Consider the following 19,909-nt stretch of genomic DNA (forward strand, 5'->3'; position numbering starts at 1 on the left):
CACTCCTTCCAGGGGGTGTGGCTCTCTCATCCCCTGGGCCTCTCCTGAGCCTCTGTGGGGTGGGGGTGTATTGCTATTTGTTCCCCAAAGCAAGGGGTCTCTTCCCCAAGTGGGGGTGGGCTCTACACAACTAAACCCCTCACATAAGGGATGTGGCTTTTTCCACTGAGCCCCCTCCTTGTGCCCCTCCACTTCCCTTGGGGAGGGCTGGGAGGCAGGGGAGATGAAAGGAGGACAGTAGGTGAGGTTCAGTGATTGACCCCTCCCTCCTCAGGTGGCCTGGCTGTACCGGCCCCGCCCTCTCCGGGGGGCGTGGCTCTCTGTCCCAGGCCCCTCCCATCATGCATGGCTGACTGGTGATAGACTCTGCCCGTGCCTACAAGTGTGGGGTGGGGGGCGGTGACGTTGCCCCATGCTGGAGCGAATGCAGTGGTTTGAGAGTGCAAGGGACTGGTTCCCTACTGTGCGTGGCCTGGGGATGCAGGGGGGCCAAGAGGGCTGAACTGCAGTTAAGGGAAGCTGGGGGTAACCGTTGGCCAAAGCATCTTTGTAAAGGGGCCTCAGCCGACGCTGTGAAAAGAAAATGAAATAAACACCTCTTTTTGTAGCCTGGCTTTTTGTAGATCCCTGGCCCCCCGCTCTAACCCACTATGCCCCCTCCCACCCAGAACAGAGGAGAGAACCCAGGAGTCCTGTGCTGGGGGGCTGGACTGGGGGTGGGGTCTTTCCCTGAAATGGGCAGACTCTCATTCACACCTCACCTGCCTGCCTTAGCCCCTCCCCTTCCTGAAGAGGTGTGGCTGTGCGGTGCCCCCATGGGAGCCTGATTCTCATGCCCTGCTGCTTTCTTCTCAGTCTCATTCCCTCCTGGGGGCATGTCTCTAGTTTTCCAAGCCCCATCCTTCACTTGAAGGGCATGGCTCTCATCCCTGAGGCCCCTCCCCTCTCACTCTAGCCCTGGGGGCGTGGCTCTGTGCTCCCAGGCAGGGCGGGACCCTGCTTTCCGAGCCGCCCCATCCCAAGGGGACGTGGTCTTCTCTGCTCCTAGGCCCCTCCTCCAAGGGGGCATGGCTCTGAGGTCACATGCCCCCCCCCCCAATTTATTCCCCACGCTTTTGCACTGTCCCTGGATCCCTGGGCTACGACCTGGAGTTGTGGGACTGCTCTGTGCCCCCTTAGCTCTCCAGCCTGGGCTGTCTCGCACAAAGCTACACCAGTGACTAGCAGCCGACCCCTGCAGGTGCTGTGATGGCTCAGCTGGGAACCCACCCTGCTAAACTGCATGAACACTCTGTCAACCACTGAGAAAGACACGTGCGAATCTCTCCAGCCTCGCAGACCCGCGATGTACCGTTTTACACTGCTCCAGCCCTTCTCTTGAACAGTGCGCGCTCGTTAATTAGTTCTCTGCTTCGTCAAAGGAAAGCGGACATGCACCCGCCTTTGTGACCACTGCAGATTCCCCTAAGCTCTTGGGCAAACTCACTGGGGAAGATGAAACATTAAAGTTTACTAACTACAGAGAGCGAGCTTTTAAGTGGTTGTAAGTGTTAAACACAGAGGTCGAAGTCAGTGACACGAAATAAAAATAGAATTACTTAGTCTGGTAAAATTAGAAATTTGAAACGAACAACTTTTCTCCCATCACTGGACAGTCCAGTTTCATTTTCCAGTTCTTAATCCACTGGCTGGATTCTCTTCCCAGCCGGGGACCAATCTCCCCAGTTCAAAGTCTGTCTTCCAGAGGATCTTCCAGGTGTTGAGATGTGGGAGGAGAGAGGCCAAGAGGGGGCAGCATCGACTCTCATTTCTATTTTCTCTCCTGGTGCTAGAAGAATCCTTGTTGCGCTGTGGGGGTCAGGCAGCCCCATTGCACCTGTGCCCAGATTATTCTTGATGGGCCATCAATATCCATCCTGATGTAAATCCATCTTGTTGGTTCCACCTTTGTGGCCCCTGAAAGTCCGGCTGTGGGTGTTTCCCCCTTACCACGTGTTTCAGGAATGCGCACCTAGCAAAACTTCATAACTTTGCGTGCACTGACAGCACGCACAATCCCACAGGGCAGTCATGTTCAGCAGAGCGACACTTCTTAAATACCTCCTCACAAGGCATGCTTTGGACCGAGCATATCATCATATCACAGTGGGGAATATGGGGGCGCCAGGGTGTTATTTTGAGGTACAGAGTGTCACGCCCCTATCCCCAGCTTGTGTCGCCATGGGGGAGCAGGAGAGGAAAAGTGTGGGGCAGCCGGGGATGGAGCTAGCAGGACCCCAGCAAAATAATGGGGGTTCAGAGAGTGGGAGGACCCCTGACAAGATAAATGTGGGGTGCAGGGAGGGGAGTGACTCCTGGCAAGATAATGGAGGGTGCAGGGAGTGGGGGCAGTTCCTGGCAAGATAAATGTGGAGTGCAGGGAGATATGGGTCACAGCAGCGGGGTGAAGGAGTGAGCAGAAGCCCCTGGTGGGAGAAGCATAGTGGCTACTATGGGGGCTGTAGTTGGAGTCCCAGGGGACGAGAGGATGGAGGAAACGAAACACCGAAGAACAGAGAGAGAGAGGAAAACCTCAGACCTGCCCTATAGCCGCCCAGCCCCCCTCTCCCCAGTTTCCCTCCCCCTCGTTTCCCTCCCCCACGGCCTGCCCCACAGAGCCACGGCATTGGACTTGCTCCAGATTTACCCAGGGGTCAGAAGCCAGGCCTGGGGCCGGCGGGGTAGCTCCAGATTTACAGCAGGGTCACTGAGGCGGTAGGTGCTGCCCCGATGCCCCAGTGCAGCGCTGGGGGAGGGGGACCTGTGCTGCAGGGTTGGGGGGGCCGGCAGGATGGGACCCAGAGCTCCGGTGCAGGGTTTGTTTCACGGTGGGATCCCTTGCAGCTCTCTAGCTCCTCACACTCCCACCACAGGGGAGGAACATTTGCTAGCCTCAAGTTTCCTGCCGAGCTGGCTGTGGTTGGGGACCTCGTGGGGGGCAGTAGCTCATCACTGGGGGAGCACAACGAGGGCTGAGACAGTGAGAACCTCGGGAGCCTTTTCGTGGTGCCTTGCTCTATCTTCAGAAAGCGTCTCTCCCAGCGGAGACACGACCCAGCCTGGACACCCACAGACCCTGGCCCAAAACATACCTCAGCTTGGCTGCTAAGGCAGGTGAGTGATGGGTGGGTCAGCCCAGAGCCCAACCGCGATTGGGGACGCCGTCGTGCCAGGACCTAGAAAAAGATCAGGGTCCCCACCCACCCCCGCTCTAACCCACTAGACCCCACTCCCCTCCCAGAGCTGGGGACGGAACCCAGGAGCCCTGGCTCCCACCCCCCACCCCTCTCTAACCAGTAGACCCCACTCCCAGAGCTGGGGACGGAACCCAGGAGTCCTGGCTCCCAGCCACCCCCGCCCCACTCTAACCACTAGATCCCACTTCCCTCCCAGAGCTGGGGGCAGAACCCAGGAGTCCTGGCTCCCAGCCACCCTGCTCTAACCCACCAGACCCCACTCCCCTCCCAGAGCTACAGTAGAACCCAGGAGTCATGACACCCAGTCCAAGGCTGTATCCATTAGACAAGGTTGCTATTCAGCTTTTGATCATTAATTTACGTAGTTGATATCTTTCATGTCAGGGGCATCTTGCACTTTCAAGCTGTTCAATTTTCTATTGGCAACAAAGCAGTGGGGCTGCAGCTCAGGAGGGAGGGGCACCAGAAGAGCTGTGGGGTAAATGGACCTCAGGACTGGGCTAGCAGGGGGCTGTGAGTCAAGAGTGAGGGGCACCAGAAGATCTGTGGGGTAAATGGACCTCAGGGCTGGGCTAGCAGAGGGCTGTGAGTCAAGAGTGAGGGGCACCAGAAGAGCTGTGGGGTAAATGGACCTCAGGGCTGGGCTAGCAGGGGGCTGTGAGTCCGGGGTGAGGGGCACCAGCAGAGCCAAGCAGTCAATATTCAAATGTGTTTGCCTCATCTGGTGCTGCTGGGACCTGTTCATGCCTTTACTGTCCCCTCCCAGTCCGAGTTTGCTGCCACCACAGGCTTCAGAGCTGTTACCCCCTTCCTGCCCCATAGCCTGCATTGCTGTACAGTTTCCAAGCTAAGTGGAGCACAGTTCAAACCCACGTTTAACATCTCTTGCATTTTAGTAAGGGGAGGAATGCAAGAAAGGAGAGAGGTGGTCAAAGCGTCCGTGGTGGCAGGAAGGGGGCAGGATACCAGGCTAGATGGGCCCATGGGTCTGCTCCAGGTTGGTAGGGAGGGGGCAGGATACCGGACTGGATGGGCCCATGGGTCTGTGCAGGGGCGGGAGGATTTCCTGCCATCTTTCCCCAACAGCCCATGTCAGGGAGGCAGCGCTCAACGCTGGGCTGATGCTGGCCATGAGAAATTCCAGAAAATGACCCTCAGGCGATGGTTTGACGTCACCAAATCCACCACTCTGCATGGCCCCTAGGGAGCCAGTGTGGCCCTAGCTCCCGCTAGGCTCGCTGACTATAAAAGCCAGCACCAGAGGCATAAATGTCTTGCAAGCCACTGGTTGTGTGAGCCTTGGCACTGCCCCCTAGTGGCCAGGCCCAGCCACTGCATGGGCTCACCAATTACACACCGCAGATCCTGTCCGCACGGCCCTATCCTCTAATGGCCCCATGGAGCAATTGCAGTGACCCACTCTTAAATTGCACGCTCTAGAGTGGGCACGTGACACTTCCCCTTCCCCCCTCCCCGTGGTTTTCACTGGTATTACCACACCTGGAAAACGGGGAGGGGCGGGAATTGTTGCCAGTTAGGTAATCAGTAGTCAAACATGCAAATGAGCCAACATGTCATTTACATAACACCTGGAGGATTCCTAGAGCCCTGAGTTTTAGCAGGTGTTCTATACAGCATGGCCGATGTCATGGGTGGTAGGTGTATGTCTCTGTCTCTACAAAAGAGTTAACCTATGGAACTGCCTGCCACTGGATTGTCACTGATTCTGGATCTCTCTGTGTCTCTTCCTCTAGCCGGGTTCAGAGACCAACAGCCCCGCCCAGCTGGGGGAACCCATCACATGAGCCATGCCTAAATTTGGTGCTCTCATCCCCCTCCTCCTCTTCATCTTCCCTGGGGCCACCTCCAATTGTCATACAGCCACGGCCCATGAATGCAAGAAGCACACAGCCTTCGTGCCCGGACACAGCCTGGTGGGGGAGGGCCTCGATGTGACCACGATGGGCCGTACAGGGGCCTATCTGGTAGACAGCAGCCAATGGCAGCGCCCAGACAGCACCTGCACCCTGTGCCAGAACCAGCTTCTGGGGGAGCAGTTGCAGAGGCTGCCGCTGGCCGTGGTGGACTGGCGGGTCCATCACGGCTTGTGCCACCGGAAGCTGGGCAGCTCGGTGCAGCACTCAGCGATGGGCATGATGAAGTCGGTGGGGTCCGCGATGCAGAACAACTGGAAGCTGGGGCTGGACGTGCCTGTGAAGCCCAAGGTGAATGTCCAGGTGGAGCTCACCGGATCAAAATCCAAACTGGCCAATTTCGTGGTAGACCGTTTGCGGACGGACAAATACACCTTCGTGAGCCACGAGGTCTCCTGCGGCTATTACAGGTAACAACCAGTCTGGGTGGGGAGGGCTCACCTAGAATTGGGATCCCAGCAACACCACACAGTGAAACAGGGTCTTTCCCCTCCAGGGAGAGCCGGCTCCCATCTGGGACGGGCTGGCTATGGGGGATTTTCTTGTCCTGTGTGTCAGGACAGCCCAGCACCCTGCAATGGCTGGAACTGGGGCAGTCTGTCAGTATCCCCAGCAAGGTCATGAGGGTCTGCAGACTAGGGTGGCTGATTTCAATAGAAGCCTACAGACCTGCCTTGGGGGCCACCTGCCTAGACCCTTGCTTGTGGGTTAGCTGGGGCCTTGCGACGTGCAGATCATGACCTAAACTGACTCACCAGGCTGAGTGCGCTCCTCACCTTGTGTCCCTGAGCAGGTTCCGGGTCAACGAGAAGCCCCCGCTTACCAGCCATTTCACTCTGGCCTTGGAGAACCTCCCTGAGACGTACAACAACAAGTCCAAGCTGGAGTACCACCAGCTGATCAGCAACTACGGCACCCACTACCTGTCGCAGTTACTGCTGGGGGGCCGGGCGCGGGACGTGACAGCCGTGCAGATCTGCAAAGCGGCACTGAGCAGCTTGTCGGATGACGAAATCAAGGACTGCCTGAGCATAGAAGCAGCCGTGAGTATCGGGATGGGCTCGGTCAAATCCGGGTACAGCAAGTGCGAGGAGGAGAAGAAGAAGGGGAAGGTCCAGGGGAGCTTCCATGAGACGTTTCGGGAGCGCCACGTGGAGGTGGAGGGAGGACACAGCACGGCCGACATTCTATTCTCCGGGAAGGACAACAAGGTTTTCTCAGCTTGGATGGAGAGCCTCAAAGCCAGCCCCGGCCTGGTCTCCTACTCACTGCAGCCCATCCACACCTTGGTGGGGCGGGACGACCCCAAGCGGGAGGGGCTGAGGCGGGCGGTGAGCGAGTACATCCTTGAGAGGGCCCTGTGGAGGAACTGCACCCACAGCTGCCCCCCGGGAACGCGACGCAGCGCTCACGACCCCTGCTCCTGCGTCTGCCCCGGGGACGGCACCATCAACACCATGTGCTGCTCACGGGAACGTGGGCTGGGGAAGCTGATGGTCACGGTGCAGCGGGCCAGCGGCCTGTGGGGCGACTACTTTACTGCTACAGATGCCTTTGTCAAAGTCTTCTTTGAGAACAGGGAGGTGCGGACCGGCACCATCTGGAACAACAACAATCCTGTCTGGAACGTCCACCTTGACTTCGGTACCATACACGTCACCAGCACCAGCAAGATCCGCATTCAGGTCTGGGATGAGGACAACAAATGGGACGATGACCTGCTGGGAAGCTGTGACATCCCACTGGTGGCTGGGGAGCTCTACCAGAAGGATTGCTACCTGAACCACGGCCGCATCTGGTTCCAGTACAGGCTGCAATGTGGGCCCAACCTTGGGGGCAGAAGCTGCTTCGACTATGTCTCCCAGCCTCCCCAGCAGAGCACGGCCAAGGGGAAGAAGGCAGATGCCTTCTGGTGAGCCCCTTAGAGAGGGATCGGAGAGGGGTGTGGGTGTGCGTTGGTCAACAGCACTCCCTGTCCCCCAGAGCATTTGCTAGCTCCCGCTCTGCTGACGCTACTGGTCTTCATATTGTCACTCCTGCTTGGGAATCCGTGTCTCCTATACACATGAGAGACTGTCTGTTTCAGTGGGCCCGTCCTCCTCACAGCGCCCTCTGGGAAAGTGTCCCACCACTAACCACCCATTCTGGATCCATCAGACCTGTGCGTCCAGTGATTCCAGCCATCCAATGTATACATCCAACCAGCTAACCAAAGTATGTAAGTAGGGCACCCAATCTATCCATCCCCCCATTCAGCCAACAGCCAGCCAACCAACCAACACATGGCTGTATTTAGTTTACCCAACATATTCAGCCAACAAACCAATCCACCACCAACTGGATGTTGTGTATCCAATGTATCCATCCAACCAACCAATCAATGCATGTATCTAGTGCATCCAATCTATGCAACGAACCAATGAATGTATTGAGTGCCTCCAAACAACCAATTAATTTTTCTAGAGCATCCAATGTAAAGAGCAAGCCAACCAGCCAACCAATGAATGTGTTTAGTATATACAAAATATCCAGCCAGCAAGTCACTCCACACATGTATGTAGTGTGTCCAGTGTAACCAGCCAACCAACAAATGTATTTAGTGTATCCAGCCAACCTGCCAACAATGTATCCAATTTATCTCTCCAGCCAACCAACCAGTGCATATATCAATTGCAGCCAGTGTATCGAACCAACCAACCAACTAATGTTTTATATACGTCAAACCAACCATCCAAACAACCAACCAACTGACCAACTGATGTCTTATGTATATACAACCAACTAACTAACTGACCAACAGACCAACAAACTGTCTTAAATACCTCCAACCAACCAACCAACCAACCAACCAACCAATTGTCTTAATTACATCCATCCAACCAATCAATCAACTGACTGACAGACTGACAGACCAACTAATGTCTTAAGTACATTCAACTAACCAAACAAACAAACCATTGACCAACTAATATCTTAAGCACATCCAACCAATTAACCAACCGACCGACCAATTAGCATCTTAAATACATTCAACCAACCAAATAATTGACCAACCAATTAATGTCTTAATACATCCATTCATCCATCCATCCATCCAATCAACCAAACCAACCAATATGTGTAGCCATGCAAATAATCCACAACCCCATGTATCCATCCACCCACTGTAATTATCTGTCTAGTGCATCCAGCTGAACAGACATTGTCTCAACAGGAAGGGATAAGGAGCAAAGATCAGCCCTTGTCTTATTGTGGCTTCAGTGATTAATCCTCTGCAGAAACCCGAAGATGCTCCAGGGATGGGTATGGTTCTAAACACCCAGTGGATGAGCTGGGCTCCCAGGCGAGGGAGGACATTCGTTCCCTAACTGTTGTTTCTGTTGCTTTTCATAATTACCCAGCAGCTTTGCCATTGGTAGGATTCAGAGTTAATATCCTAGGAGGACTTGATTCAGACTGTCAGCAGGATCAGGGAGATGGCACTGTTTTGGGATCACATTGGGAAGGGCAAATTCCCCCTAATTCTGGGATTAAAGCATCTTCCTGGCTCACACCTGCCTGTGTCTGCTGAGAGTCTAGATCAGGAGCTCCATGGTGCAGTTAACTGGTGAATGAGGATTGTTAACTCTGAACCCTACTAACTGCAAGCTAAATATCTCCAGCCTGGAAAACTGCCACGCAGCTTTGCCGCTCAATTGAAAAATTATTTGCTTCTGGGAGGATTCCAGGTCACTGGATCTTTGGAAATGTATCTCCCTACTGCAATAAACATTTGTGAAAGGAAATTTCTAAACAGGAAGCCTTGTCATTCTTCTAACCTCAGTGGGCTGGAGCCTAGATGTAGAGTAGAAATGAGCAGGTGCAATACACGCTTGGGGACAGTAGGGGGAGGGCTGGGATGGAGGGGAGAGAGGCATGACAAGACGGGAGCTAAATAGCTGGGTGAATTTGTTGCAAGAGGGAATCCAGTGTAATGTGGCTAATGCCCCTCAAAGGGAAGTGTTTCTGTCAGGGACAGAGTGGATGGGAGGGAAAGAGATGCAGGGAGACAGGCAGTGTTATTAGGGGGGTATTAATACCCCACAGCTGATATTTGCAAATCATACATTGCCAAGGGATCCAGGAGGTGATATGAGGAATTTTCCTTCTAAGGGGAGTCAGCTCTGATCTGGCCCCAAGGAGGGGACTGGCTGGCTGAGGTGACTGGGGAATGGGACATGGGGCCTTTCCTCTCTAGGGGGCACTGGTTCTGATCTGGCCCCTTGCCATGGTTGGCTCATGGGGCTAGGGACTTAGTAATATTTCCTCTCTAATGGTGCAGCTCCAATTCCCTCCAGCAGATGGCAGCCCGGATTCATACAGCCCCTGACAAGCAGCTCCCCTAAAATCCATCTGGCCTGTCGGTTTTAACAGCGCCTGAATGGTGTTAGCCGGGGAGGTGGGAGTGGGGGTCGCGGGGGGGGTGTTCTCTGAGCTCCTGACCTGCCCTGCAATGAAGGCTGGGCTCACGGTGCAGAGGCTGAGAGATAGGGCAGCTGTGGAGAGCTGGCGGGAATGCCATTGAGACGCACCGCGGACCGGAGAGGATCTTTCCATAGCCGGTCCCTGCCCCGCCACACACCCCCAATGGCTTCACAGCAAGCCCCTGCAGAGTACATGATCCGAGCTGGCATGGCCCACCTGCATCCCGCTGCCCCCCCAGCCTGGCCATGGCGCCGTGGGGCTGGGAGAGGATAATCTGGCAGGGGCAGCGGGATTGGCAGAAATGGGATCCTGAGGGCAGGTAGCAGACCAGAGATGGGGGAAGAGGGGAGATCCAGGCCATCACAGGGGCGTTGATGAGACACAGGCACCAGCACAGATGCTCTCCTTCTAGAGCCACAGGCCACTTGTCCAGGTGGAGGGGGATGGAAAAAGGAGCCCCGGAGCCCAGTTCGGGGAACTGGGAGCCACACGGCACAGACCAGTGTGGAACCGGGCCGTAGCCCATCCCGGAGCAGAAGGTTCCCGCTGGGAGGTAGGCGGGTGTACAAAGCCGGCCGGTGGAATCATGGCCCAGACAGGCCAAGGGAAAAGGGGGCCTGGGAGATGTGGAATGACAGGGATGGGATCCCCTAGACTCATGGCCCCCCTGCCTGGCAAACATAGCTCCCACGGATCAAGCCGTAGCATCGGGCGGCGCTAGAGCCACACGTCTGAGTTTCTAGAGGCAGGAAGAGTGGTTCTGACCACAGGCTCCCCCCCCGCTCCCTCCTTCACGGCAGCTGCTCGGCTCTGGGGCAGGACAGAGCGCCTGTGACATCAGTGACAGGGGCGGGGGGAGACCCCAGAGCTACATGCCCCGCCCGCTGCTACGACAGTCTGAGCTGCGCCGCTTTCCGAGCTTGGGCCTCTCTTATCAGCCCTGCCAGCCCCAGGACAGTCGCCCCCAGCAGGTCAGTATCTCTGGGCTCCCAGACCCATCCTGGAGTTAGGGACAGAATCTAGAAGTCCTGACGCCCGGCCATGCTCTAACCACTAGAGAGACCACTCCCTTCCAGACCTGGGGATAGAGCCCAGGTGTCCAGGCTCCCAGCCCCCTCCCAAACATTAAGTATTTTTCATTAGCACTAACTAGAGAGGTAGAAAGGTTCACTCTGAGATCTGTTAAATTGTTTCTTTCTCTCAGATCTAGACCGCAGAGATACAAAATGTTAAGGTGATCTATCTATCTATCTATCTATCTCCATACACCCCCTCTATCTATCTGTCTGTCTGTCTAACATCTTATATGACTCTGTTTATCGCTCTAGAAAGGATCTTCAAAATTAAGGGGCACCAGCAGAGCTGGTTGCGTGTAGCCCAGGGCTTAGATAGGAGGGGAGCCATGGGTTAAGACTGATCTTTAATTTCTCACTCTTTCTTTCCTTTCCAGGGGTCAGAGCTCTCCGCCGGGAGTGACAAGTGGAAACACACAAACACACAACCTGAGGTGACACCACACTCCCGCCCCCCCCCCAGCTTCTCTCTTTCTGTTTCATGTTCTGACACATCCTGTGCCAGAGACATTTTCACACCATCAGTGTCAGCCTCTGGGGCCAAAAAGAGCATGTCAGGGCCATAGTCCTGCCCCCCTGGTACAGCGTAAGTGGAGGGGGCGGGATACCAGGCTAGATGGGCCCATGGGTCTGATCTGGAGCAGCCAGGAGGGGGCAGGATACCAGGCTAGATGGCATGTGGCATGTAACCTCATGTGCAACTGCAAAGCACCTAGCACAAAAGGTGTTAACTATAGATTTAGGAGAAGCACAAGGCACCCAGACTCCCAATTTCACTGGTATTTGGGCTGTGCTTTGAGGAGACCAGCATGGATGTAACGCTAACAGCATGTTAACCTGTGGAACTGCCTGCCACATGATTGTTGTTAATGTAGGATCTCTCTGTGATTCTCCCTCCAGGGTGGTTCAGAAACTGACTACCCCTCTCTGCCATGCCCAGACCCAGCTCCTTCATCCCCATGCTTCTCCTCTGCCTCCTTCCTGGGGTCTCCACCCATTGCCACACAGGCACGGCTGAGGAGTGCGAGGAGCACACGGACTTTGTGCCTGGGCACAACCTGGCAGGGGAGGGCATCGACGTGACCACACTGGGCAGGAAAGGGGCGTACCTGGTGGACAGCAGCCACTGGCAGCGCCCGGACGGGACCTGCACCCTCTGCCGGAACCGGCTGTGTGAGGGACAGCTGCAGAGGCTACCGTTGGCCGCGGTGGACTGGAGGGTGAAGGTCTCGTGCCGCAGGAAGCTCTCCAGCACGGTGAAGGAGTCGGTGATGGGTGTGGTCCGTGCAGCGGGCACTGTGGTGCAGAACGACTGGAAGGTGGGGCTGGAGGTAGAGGTGAAGCCCAGCGCCAACACCCAGGTGGCGCTGGCCGGGTCCCACTCCAAACTGGCCGACTTCAGCATGGAGAAGTCTCAGCAGGACAAGTACAGCTTCACTAGCCATGAGGTGTCCTGCGAATACTACCAGTAAGTGGCACGGGAGGGCCGGAACGGAGGGAGCGAGTAGAGGTACAGATTTGGGTTAGAATGAAGATGAGAGGCTGTGGTTTGGGTGCTGGTGCTGGCTGGGGTGGGGAAGGGCAGGGGTTGGGTGCTGGTGAAGGCGGGGGGGCGGGGGAAGGTCAGAGGTTGGGTCTGGTGAAGGTCTAGGATTGGGTGCTGATGAAGGCTGGGGGTGAGGGTTAATATTATCTGTTCCAATGGTTGATTTCCTTCACTATTGAAAATTTGCCCCTTATTTTAAATCTTGATTTATCTAAATTCAATTTCCAGCCATTAGAACTTGTTACATGATTATTAGCCAAACCGTCTTGCTTGTCACCTTACAAGGCTTTTGGGAAGTTATGACATGAAGGTTTGCTTATGGACACAAAATATTTGCAAATATACACCTCAACCTGGGCCATCTTCAGGCATTTAAGGACTAGCCAGGTTTTCAGGAAGAAACATGAGTGTTAGATCAATCTTCTGTAGAACATTTCCCAACCATCCATGTTCTCCTTCAAGCTGAACGAACAAAGACTTTAGCAAGCTTTTAAAAGGTATGAATTTTAATAGTGTCTTTCCTAGAATCCCTTGAGGGTTGGTTTGACACCAAGATTTCTCTTGCAAAGTCAGGGGTTAAAGACACGTTTGTGGCTCTCGATAACAGTGGAATGTTTGTTCGTCTTTCGTAAGACGACCTTGCTGGTCCATTCACCCATGGATCGATCTGCCACTGAGCACCCTTACAACTAGCACCTAAAGATTTACACCAGCCTTGGCCAGGATTTAGCTGTTGAACTGGCAAGGCTGGGGCTACTTAGTGACACCAGCTGGGAGTCGTGGGGCTTGATTAGAAAGACTGACCCTAGCTATGGTGGTGTCGCCGGGAGGGTGCTACTTAAAGAGAGCTGGGAATTCAGTAGAGGGAGCGTCCCAAGAGAGAGGAACTAGGGCAAATGCCTAATGAGGAGGAAGGTCCAGGAGTTTGGAAGTGTGGTGGCCAGGAAGCCGGGAGAGTAGAGGAGCCCCAAGCTAGGGTTGGTGAGGATAGAAGCCGAGGAGAGGCAGAAGGCTAGTTTAACTTGGACTCCCAGCAAGGAAAAAAGCCTAGTGGCGGTCCGTACCCGGACAAGGGGGATGAACTGAGGCTGACAAAGAACCTTAGCTTTAGAGCTGAACCCCGGATAGGAACTTGGCCGGAGAAGACTCAGTGAGGGTGTCCGGAGGAAGAGACCAGCTGGGACTGATCACTATGGCTGAGAAAGTAGCCCCCCGGAGGCAATGTCCCCTGCAACACTGTGTCCAGGCATAAAGGGACACCCTCAAGGTGAGGGCACACCCGTGCAAACACTTACATACATCTTTCACAACAAAGCCGAACAGGAAATTGTATGGACCGTCAGGAACCGCTAGGAAAGGGATAAATAATAAAACAGAAAATAGCCCTGTGCCGCTCTGTAACTCCACGGCACGCCCACACCTGGAATACTACATGCAGTTCTGGCTGCCCCATCTCAAAAGAGAGATCTTAGAAATGGAAAAGGCCTAGGGGCATGGCACAGCTTCCGTGTGAGGAGAGATTAAAAAGACTGGAATGGTTCAGCTCGGAAAAGAGACAACTGAGGGGGGATAGGATAGCGGTCTATAAAATCATGACTGGAGTGGAGTGAATAAGGAAGTGCTATTTACCCCCTTCACATAACACAAGAGCCAGGGGTCACCTGATAAAGTTAGTAGACGGGAGGTTTAAAAAGAAACAAAAGGAAATATTTCTTCCCACAGCGCACAGTCGACCTAGGGAACTCGTTGCCGGGGATGTTGTGAAGGCCAAAAGTGAACTGGGTTAAAAAATGAGATAAGTTCACGGAGGACAGGTCCATCAGTGGCTATTAGCCAAGACGCTCAGGGACGTAATCCCATGCTCTGGGTGTCCCTAACCCTCCAGCTGCCAGAAGCAGGGCGTGGATGACGGGGCATCGATCACTCAGAGATTTATAGACTCATAGATTCTAAGGTCAGAAGGGACCAATATGATCATCTAGTCTGACCTCCTGCACAACGCAGGCCACAGAACCTCACCCACCCACTCCTGTAATAAACCTCTAACCTAGGGCTGAGTTATTAAAGTCCTCAAATCATGGGTTAAAGACTTTAAGGCACAGAGAATCCACCAGCAAGTGACCCTGTGCCCCATGTTACAGAGGAAGGCGAAAACCCCCCAGGGCCTCTGCCAATCTGCCCTGGGGGAAAATTCCTTCCCCACCCCAAATATAAACCCTGAGCATGTCAGCAAGTCTCACCAGCCAGACACCAAGGCCATGTCTACACTGACGGCGGCAAATTCGCCTCCGCCAGTTCGATCTTTCTGGATCGATTGAGCGATCAGTGTAGACCCGCTCAGTCGATCAGGAAGTCGACTGAGTAAATCCACCCCCTCAAGTAGCATAGCACTGTCCCGTCGGCGCAGCGCAGTGTAGACAATGCATAGAAGGGAAGCAGAACAGTCGACGGGAGTTATGCAGGCTACTCTGCGTAGTTTGCGTAACTCCCGTCGACTGCCGCCGAATCGCCAGGTCGGTGTAGACCAGGGCCAAGAAAGAATTCTCTGTAGTAACTCAGAACCCGCCCATCTAACGTCCCTTTACAGGCCATTGGCATATCTACCACCAGTAGTCAAAGACCAGTCAATTGCCAGACTAGGCTGTCCCCTCAGACCATGCCCTCCAGAAACGTATCAAGCTCAGTCTTGAAGCCAGCTCAGTTTTTTGCCCCCTCTGCTGCCCTTGGGAGGCTGTTCCAGAACTTCTCCCCTCAGATGGTTAGAAACCTGCGTCTGATTTCAAGTCCCAAAATTGCCCTGTTCTGTTCATTCCCTTTGAAGCACCTGGCATTGGCCATTGTGGGAAGACAGGACAGTGGGCTAGATGGACCATGGGTCTGCCCCAGTCTGGCCATTCTTATGTTTTTAATCTTATAAATTGCACTGGGCTGTTTGATGGGTCTGACACTTGCGGTCTGTGATGTTGACAGAAGACAGAATTCCTCCTAGACATTGGTTTAGCCAGCTTAAATCTTTCATATAGGGAAATCAGCGGTGTAACCAGATGGCTCACCTCTCTGGGGCTAGCCAACCCAGAGTAAAGCTATTACCCGCACACTCTAGGGCACCCTACCTTTACCCAATCTGGTGAAAGCAACCTACCCATACCCAATTCCTGGGGCTCAGGGCCACCCATGCCCAGGCTGTAGGGCTCCAGGTATAAGTACCCCCTTTCCCAATTCATAGGGCTCCGGGCATGTTTCTCTGAGGTTTGTGGGGCTTTTCACCAGTGAAAGAGCCTTTCCCAGTGATAGCCTTGTTCTCGATTTATTAACAATGACCAAAACGGAATCCACACATTAAGCATCCAATGCTCACCGCTCCCAATAAGGCAGACAAACTTCCGGTGGCCAGGCAGGATTAGATCAACTGGGGACTCCAGCTTCTGCACAGTGTAGTTGGCCGGATGTTGAGGTCTGGCAGCTCTGATTCTTGGGCTGTGTCCTGGAGTTAGGTTCCAAAGAACTACCTTTTATCCGTTAACTCTTGGGTCCTGCTTATCTGCACCTTAACCAATCATTTTAAACAAAAGTACTACAAAACACCAATCCTAGCTCAGTTCTTTAAGCAATCATACCCCACCACCTTAGCTGATAAATGTTGCACAATTAGTTATGCAAACAGAAACAAAGACCCAGACAGAAATGGTTCAGATAAACATCAGAGAAGTGGGAACTATAAGACAAAACAATACAGAAGTGTGAGATTTTACAACCACTGCTGTGGATAAGTGAGTGGTTCCTAGCCAGACAGAATGCATTCAAACAAAGTTTTCTTTAAACATCTTAAGATCTGTTTCTTTATCTGGTGGTGGCAGGTGCTATTAAGGGCAGGAGCCTGATGTTACGTTGTTCGATGTAATTTAGGTGGAATGTGAGGACGTGATTCTCTCCTTCTTAGTTTATGGCTGCTGCTGCTTAGCTAAAGAAGAAGCCTATAAAGATCAGCAGGAGGCTGCAATGAGCAGGGGAATGCTCAGACTCCAGCCTGGTAGGTAGGGCCTGGGAAGAAAAATTTGAGTTGCATGGACTTTGGGGCAGATTTGAAAACTTTATTTTAAATATTTGTTCATTGACTAAAGCCCAGCCCGAGAAGGGATGGGAATGGACAAAAGTGCTTGTTAAGTTTCTTGAACAGTGCCAGAGGGGAAACTGAGGCAGGCTCCCTGTAGCATGACTATGGGGGCCCAGTTACAAGCAACGAAACCACAAGCGTATAATATATGTTATTATATTCTCCAAACATCCTGTGTAAAAATAATTCTGGGTCTCACTTCGATTCAGTAAAGGTGCAGGAAAGATGCAAGAATAAATAATCATAGAGAGCAAGTCTTGGATCGTCTCTAGCAGACAAAGGTCTAACATCATCCCATGGCTGGAAGTTAAAGCTAGACAAATTCAGACTGGAAATAAAGCGTGAATTTGTAACAGTGGCAGGTTTAATCACTGAAACGATTCACCACGGGGTGCGGTAGATTCTCCATCATGGATAATTTTGAAATCGAGATGGGATGTTTTTCCCTAGAATATCCGCTCTAGTTCGAACAGGCGTTAATTCAGGGCAGGTCTCTGGCCTGTGTTATCCAGGAGGTCAGACTAGATGACCCCAGAGGTCATTTCTGGCCTTCGGACCTGCGGCCCTATAACACTGAGGTCTCCCCTGCCAGACACCAGTGTCCTACGGTACGTCACACGGTGGCCGTTTCGCTTTCCCAGGTTCCGTGTTACCCACAACCCTCCTCTCAGCAGCCATTTCAGCCGGGCCTTGAGGAACCTCCCAGAGGATTACACCCACCACTCGCGCACCGAGTACCGTCAGCTGCTCAACACCTACGGTACCCACTACGTGTCGCAGCTGAAGCTGGGGGGCCGGGCGCGGGACGTGACGGCAGTGAGGGTCTGCGAGGCGGCGCTGGACGGGGTGACGGCCGATGAGGTAAAGGACTGCCTGAGCCTGGAGGCCTCTGTCAGCATCGGGGCCGGGAAGGGCAGGGCCCAGGCAGCCTTCAGCCAGTGTGAGGAGCAGAAGAAGAAGCAGAACTTCAAGCGGAGCTTCCACGAGACCTACAGCGAGCGCCACACTGAGGTGATGGGCGGCCACAGCCACGCTGACCTGCTTTTCTCTGAGGGGCCGGACCCCAGCGTCTTCTCGGCCTGGATGGAGAGCCTCAAAGCCAGCCCCGGCCTGGTCTCCTACTCACTGCAGCCCATCCACACCTTGGTGGAGCAGGACGACCCCCGGCGCGAGGGGCTGAGGCAGGCGGTGAGCGAGTACGTGACCGAGAGGGCCCTGTGGAGGAATTGCACCCAGAGCTGCCCCCCGGGAACCCGGCGCAGCGCCCGTGACCCCTGCTCCTGTGTCTGCCCCGGGGACGGCACCACCAACAGCATGTGCTGCTCGCGGGAGCGCGGGCTGGGGAAGCTGACAGTCACGGTGCAGCGGGCCAGCAGCCTGTGGGGCGACGTCACCAGCCGCACCGACGCCTACGTCAAGGTCTCCTTCCAGGGCCGGGAGGTGCGGACAGAAACCGTGTGGAATGACGACAACCCGGTCTGGGGCGTCCACCTGGACCTGGGGCCCGTGCGGGTGATGGAGACCAGCCAACTCCGCGTCCAGGTCTGGGACGAGGACAACAAGTATGACGACGACCTGCTGGGGACTTGCGACGAGCCACTGCGCTCCGGGGAGGGTCACCGCCAGGTCTGTTACCTGAGCCACGGACGGCTGGACTTCCAGTACAGCCTGGTGTGTGGCTCCAGCCTGGGTGGCCCCCACTGCTGGGACTACGCCCCCCAGGGCCACGGGGCCAAGGGGGCGGCCCGGGGCTGAGCTCAGAGGGACGTTCCAGGACGAGCCGGTCTCCCCATGTCGCCCTGCAGCCAGGGGCCCTCTGTCGTGCCCCCACTTCCCCAGCAGCTGGGTGGGCACCATCTCAAGGGGGTGACCGGGCTCAGCGGGTAGCAGTGGGGTAGGGGTGCCTGGGCCCCGAGCAGAGGGTGGGTGAGAGCATGAACTTCACACTCAATAAAGGAATTGCAGAGCTAACTCGGCGCCGGGGTGTCTCGAGGCGCAGAGCCTCCCCTCTGTCGTTCTCCTCCCCCCACACTAGCATCTCAGACCCCCCACTGACCCTCCAATCCCCTCCTTCACCCCCATTCTACACCAAGTGTCCCTCTCCCATTTCTTCCCCCCTCCCCTATTGGTCGCCCCAGCCTCCCCACTCTGCCCCAATGAAAAACTGCTTCCTGACCCCCAGGTCCCAGCGCACATGTGGGGTTAGGGAGATGGGTTCAGGCCCCCCAGATCCTGGCACACACATGGGGGCAGAAAGAGGGTTTCAGCTCACCCCCCACCCCAGAACCTGGCACAAATGGGTGGGGGAGGGCCCCTCAGGCCTTCCCCTCCTCCGATCTTGGCACAAACAGGGGGGCCCAGAGAGGGGTTCGGCCCCGCCCTATGCCTAAACCCTCCCGCTCTCCCTGTACCCTTGTGTCCCTTCCCAGTGTCCCATCCCTCCCCACTCCCTGCCCTGAGGCTCCCCCACCCCCCCTTTTTCCTCCCATCCTACCCATCCCCATTTATCCTCTGCCCCCAACCCACCCCTCACCGCGAGCATTGGCAGGTGTCATTAATGAGCTTTTCTTCACCATCTGTGGCTGGGCCTGGGTGACGTTTCCCTGAAATAAAAGTAAAGCCTTCAGCAGAAGCAACCGGGCGTCAGCTGCTTTGATGTCACGCTCAGATTCCTGCCATCGGCTGGGTTTGAATTGACCCCGCCTGGCTACAGGGCAGGGTCAGCGGGCACAGCGCGGTGCCTGGCGCGACCCAGGGCCCACAGAAACTGGCTCACCAGCAAGCTCTTGGCTTTGAATAGAACCCAGGAGTCCTGGCTCCCAGCGCCTGTTCTAACCACTCAACCCCACTCCTCTCCCAGAGCTAGGGAGAGAGCCCAGGAGTCCTGGCCCTCAACCCTCCCCCCAACCCATCAGCTGAAACTTTGCATTACACAGGATCCAGCCCTTCCCCCCAGCGAGGCCCCTCTCGCTCCAGGCCATCCGGGGGCAGCCCTGGCCCTGCTGGATTCCTTGGGGAGGGGATTTTGCTGCAGCTGGGAGAGCAGGGTCCCGCTTTCCACCCCCACTTCATGGCTGAGCCCAGCGGGGTCCCCAAGACCTCACTTCTGGCGCCCGGGTGGATCCAGCTGGTGTCTGGGGCAGGTCCTGGAAACTCCACGGTTCCCGCCCAGCTGCCCCTGGCCCACACTGGCACCGCGCGCGAAGGAGGGGAGCCCTGCGCTTTGCTGCCCACGGGGAATCTGGGGGACAGGGAGCCCTGGGGGCCAGACTCAGAGCCAGGCAATGGGGCCGGGGAGGGAGCGGCTGGGGTGCAGGGGTCTGTGTAGGGACAGCACAGTAACCCAGTCTCCATGCTGGTGCTCCCCAGGGACCTCTGGGTGGCTGTTCCCCAACTGCCCCGCCCCAGAGCTGGCTGCATCTCAGTGCACATACAACAATTTAGGGTGTAAGCCATAAAGGGAATTTAGGACCGTGTGTGTATGTGTGTGTGTGTGCCTGCTCCCTGCTCAAGGGAATTGGGCTGTGTGTGTGTGTGTTTGA

At 55.2% G+C, this 19,909-nt stretch overlaps 2 protein-coding genes across 2 annotated transcripts; both read left to right on the plus strand.

Moving 5' to 3' along the window:
• The first annotated feature begins 5,029 nt into the window (after positions 1–5,029).
• LOC137144775 (perforin-1-like) lies at positions 5,030–7,086 on the plus strand. Its single transcript, XM_067535263.1, has 2 exons — positions 5,030–5,580; positions 5,964–7,086. Exons 1-2 carry the CDS (start codon positions 5,045–5,047, stop codon positions 7,084–7,086), a joined length of 1,659 nt encoding a protein of 552 aa, XP_067391364.1. The 5' UTR covers positions 5,030–5,044.
• A 4,553-nt stretch (positions 7,087–11,639) lies between these two features.
• Positions 11,640–18,382, plus strand: LOC137144769 (perforin-1-like). Its single transcript, XM_067535248.1, has 2 exons — positions 11,640–12,175; positions 17,009–18,382. The coding sequence occupies exons 1-2, from the start codon at positions 11,640–11,642 to the stop codon at positions 18,120–18,122; spliced, it is 1,650 nt and encodes a 549-aa protein (XP_067391349.1). The 3' UTR covers positions 18,123–18,382.
• Positions 18,383–19,909: the final 1,527 nt, after the last annotated feature.

Source organism: Emydura macquarii, unplaced genomic scaffold (assembly GCF_026122565.2).
Source record: "Emydura macquarii macquarii isolate MOO-44397 ecotype Brisbane River unplaced genomic scaffold, CSIRO-AGI_Emac_v2 contig_3485, whole genome shotgun sequence".
In the NCBI taxonomy this organism is placed as follows: domain Eukaryota; kingdom Metazoa; phylum Chordata; order Testudines; family Chelidae; genus Emydura; species Emydura macquarii.